Raw genomic sequence first — 8,651 nt, forward strand, 5'->3', positions numbered from 1 at the left:
CAAGTTAAGAGTGCTTCAATGTAACCAAACAAATCTAACATACTCTTTAATCATGAGTAGTGACAGATACAATTTTGACAGGTTGAGTTGAGCTATCTCCTATGAGTGCAAATGTACATAACTCATTGCCATGATATGTTGTGAAGCAGTTTCAGACACATTCCGACATGCTCCGGAATGGCTTCTGAACAATGTTTAGTTTATCTAGAAGTTGGTATATGTTTTAAAAATATTATTTTGCTTTGAGATAGTTAAACTTCACACAACATACACCAATCTTTCATTGCAAATTAATGTCTTAATAGGACCAATGTTTTACAAATGTTGCTTAAATATATATTCATCTTTGTAATTGTTCACCATCCTGACCACTTTTCCAAGATATTTTTTTACCCATTTTATTCAAATAGATTCTATCAGTTTACTTTAGATTTACCCTATCAGTCTTATGCTGAATTGAAACTTGAATTTGCTGTAATAAAAAATAAACTTTTTAAAAAGCATGGGAAGGCAAAGTCTGAGCAAAATTATCATTTGAATATAGACAATCGAGTACAGTAATTAAAACTATGTAAATAATAGGTTGTTTTAATTGCATTTGGATCATGGCCCAATACAATAGTTTAGTACATTAATATTATTCTTACTTACAGTCTTTTTACTAATAAAACATAACAGTCTGAAAAGACTAAGATTCTTTCATTTTCATATACAAAGCTGGTTGTATATAATTGGTTTAGTAGACAAATCCAAATTCTAATTCCAGTTGTACCACCATGGACATAACCAAATTTGTCAGTAATTTGTATTGAGCAACAATTTGATCAGATTTTATTTCTCTAAAAATGGCTGCAAAATAATCCGAAAAATACAGGTAAAAATATTCTTTCTTCCAAAACTACAGCAACATTATCACAGTTGGAGTAAAAGTGCTGAAGTTATCATTAGTCTAGAAAGTTGAAAATGTGCTATCAAGTTGGTGCTGCCCTTTTTTAACCACATATTTTCTCCATTCCGATTTGTACATCATCTGATTCTTCATGTATTTCAATCATGCACCCATCATTATTGTAACTGAGTCCATCCATCTTGCGGTAGTTGTCTTCTTCTTTGTTTTCCTTCCATAGTGTATCCAAAGTAGAAAAAATTGAATGTGGTCATGTATGCATCAAGTGAAAATTCTGAACTGATTTCTTCAATAATCCATTTGATTTTTTTGGTTGTCCATACTATTCGTAATGGTCTTCTCAAATATCGAACATCAACATTCTTTCTATCCTAGTTGTTATTCCTACCTTACTAAAAGCATTATATGCAGTCTATTATGACACACACACACACAAAAATGTAACTCCTTCATACACAGCTGTGATAATAAACTCTCTCATGTGTCTTACAGATTTTAAGAAAATGTTTGATTTATCTTATTTAATAAATTTATATAATCACCCATCTATCAAAATAATTGTGATGTTGACAGCAATTTAAACAGTTTTACAGCAATTTAAACAAGTGTAAAAAAAACCTATGGTAAATTACATTACAGGACAGATCTCTACTGCATTCTACACATATCCTAACAAATGTAAATGTTCACTCATGTAAAAATACTATTAGTTGATAAAAACTCAGCATCACCTTAAGTGAGAAATTTAAGTCTAGTCAGACATTCTTAAATAAGGTGAGAATTAAAACTACACACATGGTATAATTGAAGATATATGCTTAACTGAATAATCCCAAGAAGATAACTATGCTGTGTCCGACCCATTTTCTTAATTGCAATATTATGCATACAAAAGATGAATAGCCCATTTACATTTTATTACTCATCAGTGTAGGAAAAAATCTAAGATTAGACTTATGTTAATCACCATAAAAGACAATAATTTGTAGTATTTTATCAAGAAAAGTTGTGGATAGTTGCATAGAAAGGTCTTATCTTCAGTACTATGGGAAGCATTTTCCCATTTTACTCTGCACAGTGAAAGATTCACATTTTCATTTCCACTGCCTTTCCTCAAGTTAATTTGACAATTTGCAGACTGTTTATCCTGTGGCACTGTGGCTTGAGTAATATGGTTTTGTTAAAACATATGTTACCCTTCAGGCAAGTATGGCTGCTTCTCATCTTTCTTATACCGTTACTAGCATACCCCCAGTCATCAGATATGGTCTGCTGTACCATTATTTTTGAAGAGTAATTTCAAAGAATCCTATAAAGACACACACACACAGACAGACAGACAGACAGACACACACACACACACACACACACACACAAGGAACTCAACAGTTGTTTCAGTTAGCCCCTTATAATCTATCACATGGGAATATTTAAAAACTAAAAAGATTACATGTGAAAACCTGAAATATTCTTGTAGATCATCTTGCTATTAATTTAAAATGTTCCTTTTTGAAATGTGATAAAGCCAGGAGAAACATTTATAGATCCTAGTCTTATTACTTCAACTTATTAAAGTTGACTTTTTCCCAACTTCAAACACTTGCACAATGATTTAAACAAAGTATTAATAATGCAAAGTCAACAGGTTGAAAAGATGCTTAGTCAGCTCTTGAAGTGAAGCAATACATCAAATGAAAGGGCCTTACAAATATTAAAAAGATTAGAGCATATATTATCATTAAAGCATACATGAAGTGCTTTAGTCAAAATTAAGTGCTGAAGATAAAATATGACCTTTTCAAAATGTGACTAAAAACTAAGCCAATTTAGTCGGAAGACTGTTTTGGCATCCAAATCTGTAGAAAGCAGTGGTTCTCAACCTGTGGGTCGGGACCTCTTTGGGGGTCGAACGACCCTTTCACAGGGGTCACCTAAGACCATCGGAAATAAATATTTTTGATGGTCTTAGGAACCGAGACACCAATTTTATGGTTGGGGGTCACCACAACGTGAGGAACTGTATTAAAGGGTCGCGGCATTGGGAAGGTTGAGAACCACTGGTATAAAGGCAAAAGAATGTACTGAGCAATGACTGACTAGTTTCTATTCCCTCAAATAAACATGTTATGTTATAATATTTAGACCTTAAATATCAAGTATTAGTATAAGCAATTACTTTCAGGTAGCAAAAATCACCAGTTGCTAATAAAAACTGCTCAGCCTTTAGACCAAGAAACAGCTTTCTAAAATTCGTAACAATTTGTATGGATAGAATGTAAGGTATTTCATCAATAAAGGATTATTCACAATTACACAACTATATTCCATACAGAGTATACTCAAAGCAGAGTTTTACTGTTCCAATTTAATCCTGAAAAACTTCCAAGTCCAAAATCTCACCAAGACATCTATCTCCCACAAATTTTGCATTTATAATCCTTTTCTTAGTAAATGCAATGAAAAGAATATTTCAATGAAAGGAAATATTTTAAGAATGGAATAGTTTTTATTATATCATTCAAGTAACTTTTAAGAAGACAACTATGAAAATATGAATTCCTAGCTTCTAATAGCAACAAAATAGATTCAACAGTGAATGCAATAAGTACAGTCAGATATCAAAGTGACCATCACAAGGCACTGCAACTTGCTAAACAAACTCCATTTAAAACTAAAAACAGGTGGATTGTATTGTATTTGGTACTCTCTATAGAATCTTTGTTTTTGCTATCTATTATTTCAAGCCATTATTTCAAGCCATTCCTACACACCAATAGAAGCTATTTAAAAAGTACAAATAACAAATATTCTTATACACCTGCTGTATTAGTAGAATTCAGCATCTGAATTTAGGAAATATATTTTCCTTTTAGAGAAATCCATTCCATCAGTTATCTTTTGTTAACCAACCTAATTCTTTTGTGACAACTCTTTTTTGTTAAGCACTTCCCATTTGTTCCCTGTGGTACATATAATACTGTATTCTGTTTTGCAAACAATCATACATCTAGACGTACTCTGGTAAACAGCCAAAGATTAAAGTACATTATTTACTGCCATACAAGCACTCCAGCAGAAATCACATGCAGCTGCTCTTGGGGGGGGGGAGTGAAAATATGATCCTACAGTTGTTGCACATTTGATCTGCATGCTTTGGAAGTGCTGTAAAAATTCACAAGGACAACTCCACACTGGCAGTTTTATATGCTACCCATTGAGATTATATCAAAATCAGTTAAGAATGTGCTTTCTATACACAAGCTGCAAGCCCAAATCATTCTTCAGCTCAACATAAATCTTTTTAATAGGTGTTAAGTGTAATATGTATATGTTTCAATAAGTCCAGCCACTGTAGTTTGGAATCATGGTTTTTAGAATGAGTAACTTGTACTACTACTCCATCCTATCATGATGAAAGTCATGAGTGAATTTTAAAGCCATCACTCAGCTTAACAAGTGAATAAGCCAGTCACTTATTTGTCATAACAAATAGAAAAAGAGAAAAAATGGAAGAGGAAGAAAGAGGGGATGGAGATTTTTTTTTATAAAACTAGAATTTGAAGTGAGAAATGAATTCCTAAACAAATTATAAATTCTTCGTCTCTTGGTCTCTTACCACTTTGCAGTAAATGTACCACTTCACATGTACCCAACACAGACTTTATACCACGAATCGAATTCTGGTATAAATTAAAATTCGTCTGGAGAAATTACGGATTTCCTAATAGTGAGGAGAGTTGGAATAAAATAAAATAAAAACCACGAAGAAGAGAAAGAGGAATGCTATGGAAAACCAGGAGCGGCTTTCCAGCTGTTTCATCCCCATTAAGCCCGAGGAGACGACAGAAGCAGCAGCGAGGCTCCTACGCGCTTCGCCCTTAAACGCTCTTAAGTCCAACGGTCGCTGTTGAAGCGCGCGCCAGGCGGGTGAGTATTCTCGCCACGCCTCCTCCCTACCCGCCAGGTCTAGTCCCAGGAGCCAAGTCGCTCGCGCCTTTCGCGAGCAGCAGCACGCGCCCCGCGCTTTCCCGTAGCTCGGGGCTAAGAGCAGCTGCTTGCTTTGCAGCGGCGGCAGCCACCGCCTCCTTCCACGCCCCGCCGGCACAATTCCCTTCTTTTGCGCAACACGCCCTGTGATACACGTTAAGTATTTCTTAAAAAAAAAAAAAAGGCAAAATAAATTAAAATAAAATAAACCCCGAAGGCGCAGCCACGCGGAAAACTAGCTACACGCGCCCTCTGCTGGAAAGACGCCTTTTGCAAATCCAAGAAGTGTTCAGGAAACTGGAGGTGTATATAATACAAATGTATTTTAACAGAGGGTTGGGCAAGCAGCACTTTTCGCTGGAGAGAAAAGATGGAGAACCCGAGAATATGCAAGCCGTAAATATCTTCCTCTATGGGGAGAATCCAAAGCAACAACAAACAGGTTTGACGCAGAGGTCAACTACTCGCACCTGGACATGCTAAGAGACGCTATCACACACCGGGCTTCTACTTCTCCCCTCCCCCCGCCACTCCTGGCAGCTGCTCCCACCAAGTGTAGACACGCCCCTACGAGATGCCTCTAGGTGCGCCGTTTTCAATTTTTTTCAAAGTAATCCCCTCTTTCACAGGTAGAGTTTTATTGTCCCCATCCACTGGCTCGTGGAAACTAAAGCTTCATTACCCCGCGCCACACAAATTCGCGCGAGGTTCCCACACATCCGCAATACAAAGCGTGCGTGGCTGGGTTTCGTGGGTATTAGAGGGGAAACTTGCAGTTTTATCATGAAAGGGGAGAGATTGCAATACTGCCCTTTTTCCAATCTGAATTTGGTTGCCTTCTTCCCCCCCCCCCCCAATTCCGCGTGCTGGGGAAGAGCAGGAAGGAAAAGAAAGGCGCCCGTTAGACACACTATCCTCCACAAACCAGAAAGGGCGTAAGAAAAACCCAACTCAAGTTACAGTTCTGCTGTTACCCACAAAGTAAAGAGTCAAAAGCAGCGGCAAGACGGCCCATTTAGCAGCTACTTACAAAACACAGCTGCAGAACCACGGTTGCTTATTAGAGAAACAGACCAGGAACGAGGGGAAAAATGGAACTTACCGGCCAAGCAAACTGAAAAGGTATAACAATCCTCCCCATGTCGTGGTTTTTACCCTGATGAAAATTTCGGCTGTTCAGATAAAAAGTATTTCCCCCAAGAACAGGAGTAGATCCGGAGCCGTAGCTGCATGTCCCAATAGGCGTGATTTTAGCCTGGTATTCCTTCAGACAGACTTTCACGTAAGTATCACACTCATCCCGAGTACAGTCCACGTTCGTTGGGGGTTTCGTGCCATCACAACATTCCCCATTCGACAATTCGCCGTTTACATTCTTTACCGAGTTAATCTGCAGCTCGAAATAGCCCGTGGACTGGGAGACCTAAAAATAAAGAGGCAAAAAGGGAGAACCTCATTAACTGTAGTGTCGGGGGGGGGGGGGAGTGCCAAGCGGCCACTCCAGAGTTTCCAACGACAAAGTAGCCTTCTGATAAAAACTATTAAAACTATACGCACTATTCAAAGGGGCATCGGAGAGAGGAAACAGTGCCGCAATTCCGGCTTATCGCAGGAATAGGAAGGCTGGTTGCAAGCCGCGCAAAAGACCTGCAGAACACTCCATTGGCAGCTCAAATAGGCACTTCGAAATTATTTTGATGCCAGCCGAATAGGAACTCCCCCACGTTTAAAAGTAACTGGAAGCCATGCAAACCGTGTTATTGCTTTTTATATCAACGCGTTCGGGAAATGGATTAAAAACAACGCCGAGGGTTGCTCCGCGCAAACGTGCAATGCAAGTTTGCCCCCGCGTTTCTTCCAAAGCAAACATACATACACATTGGAAGCCTCGAGTTGTTAAGGGAGCTTGCAAGATAGACATCAGGAGACCCGTAAAGGTTTCCAACCTCCCCCGAAGCAAAATCGGGTTTTTTTTTTGTTAGTTTCACAAAACAGAATGTATATCTCCCTCCCCCCTTTTAAAAGGAAGGAGCCACAAGGTACTCCAATCTCACCACTGGGTTTAAGTGGCAAGGTAAAACAAACCGCACAAAAGTCGTCCCCGATCGTTTTCCGCCCAAAGCTACCCTTCCCCGCTCTTCCCTTTGGAACAATCATCACCACCACCCCAAGCCAAACCTGCCGAAAACGCAGGCGGTTCTTTTACCTGCGTCCATAAAGTTAGGAGCAGCCACAGCCTGAGCGCCGCAGCAAAAAGAGCCCAGTGCCGCCCGCCACAATCCAGCATGCCTGCTGCTCCGAGCCGAACGCCTTTGGATCAGGGAAGACAGGCAAGGACTCGACAAGCCATCGACCAGCCGCTGCTCGGCGCATCGGCGGCAAGAAGGGCAGGAAGGCTCTCCGCCGGGTGCAAGCTGAAAGCTCTCCCGAGCCTTAATCGCCCCCTCCCCCGATGCTTAGCCTAACAGCCTGGGACCCGCGGAGGCGCAAGCCAGCGCTCGCCAGCCGGGATCCACCTAGACGAGAGCACTCCGCAACAGAAAAGGGAACGGTCTGCCAGCAGCAGCGGCGGCCGTCCCTCGCAACTCCGCTCGCTCCTCTGTGCGCCTCTGCTGTGCGAACACCCAACAAGTAGGTGCCAGAGTGACAGCTTCATCGCCCATTAGTCAGCAGCGCCTCTGCCTTCATATTAATGAGGGGGAAGGGCCCAGAGCAGCAGCGGACGGGTGTGGCCACGCGACTCCTTCAAGGGCGGGGAGGGGGGGGGGAAGAGAAAAGCGAAATGAAAAAACGCCGGAGCGTGCGCAGCCGTCGGAGGTTTTTCCAACCTGTCATTTATCTCCCGCCCGGCGAGGGCCCTGCGGCGGGGAGTTGCGCAAGCGGTCTGTTGCGCGTGGGCAAGGCCCTGCCCAGTACGTGCGCGGCGCTGTGGGGGTAGGAAGGGACGTGTGCCTTCTTGCCCCGTAACGTGTGCTAGACTTCGCTTCGCTGCCAGTAAAGGAGTGGTATCTCTTGTGCTCAGCAAACGTGGTATGCCTTGGGATGGCTGTTTACGGTTATACCTGTCTGTGCGCGTTTACTCCCAAGATAAATTTCTCTGAATTTAATCTAATTTGGAGTGCTTTTTCGATTTCCCTCATCCCGGAAACCATGCCCCATTCTTCGATCCTACAGTATCCAAAGGAATCGAGGGAAAATATGCTCAGGCAGTTTACTACTAGCGTTTGGAACCGAAACATAAAGGCCCGTAAAAGAAGTTTTGTGATGCTCATTTGTGGATAAATGTTCCATAGATAAGGAGAATGCATGTTTATTTTCAGTTAGGGAGCAGAGACCAAAATAATGGAATGCAGTATTCCTAAATTACAAGTCTCAATCAATGCCCATGTTAGCTGGAGGGAAATCTGAGAATTTTAACTTCATCTATAGTAGGTACCAGATTGAGTGAGTTAAATCTGTCTTATCTTCCAAAAGGAATAATGAATAAATGCCAATGAGAGACTTTTTGTTCAACATACTTGGCTATGATTTATGGAAGCTAGTCTGAAATAGACAAAATCATAAACCACACTGGTTGAATTTGTACAGCACAACCAGAAACTAACCAATACCATTTTAGCCTAGCATATTTTAGCAGGTTGCTAAACCTGCAAGTTTTGGTTCTTAGCATGTGACCATTTCATGAAGATTATTATTGTTCTAGCCTTGATTCTTTCTCTGCAGAGCTCAAGATTGGTTCAAAAATTATGCAGAACCA

The 8,651-nt window shown here is 40.7% G+C and overlaps 1 protein-coding gene across 2 annotated transcripts in view; it reads right to left on the reverse strand.

Moving 5' to 3' along the window:
* The window catches only part of JAG2 (jagged canonical Notch ligand 2), a 75,843-nt gene extending 68,326 nt beyond the window's left edge, over positions 1-7,517 (reverse strand). For both annotated transcript variants that reach the window (XM_032211381.1, XM_032211301.1), the window contains exons 1-2: positions 7,101-7,517; positions 5,997-6,317 (exon numbers count right to left, since the gene is read on the reverse strand). In XM_032211381.1, the coding sequence (XP_032067272.1) occupies positions 5,997-6,317; positions 7,101-7,181 (402 nt within the window). In that variant the 5' untranslated portion in view covers positions 7,182-7,517. The remainder of the gene's footprint in view (positions 1-5,996; positions 6,318-7,100) is intronic.
* Positions 7,518-8,651: the final 1,134 nt, after the last annotated feature.

The sequence above is a fragment of the Thamnophis elegans genome, chromosome 1 (assembly GCF_009769535.1).
Source record: "Thamnophis elegans isolate rThaEle1 chromosome 1, rThaEle1.pri, whole genome shotgun sequence".
Classification (NCBI taxonomy): Eukaryota; Metazoa; Chordata; class Lepidosauria; order Squamata; family Colubridae; genus Thamnophis; species Thamnophis elegans.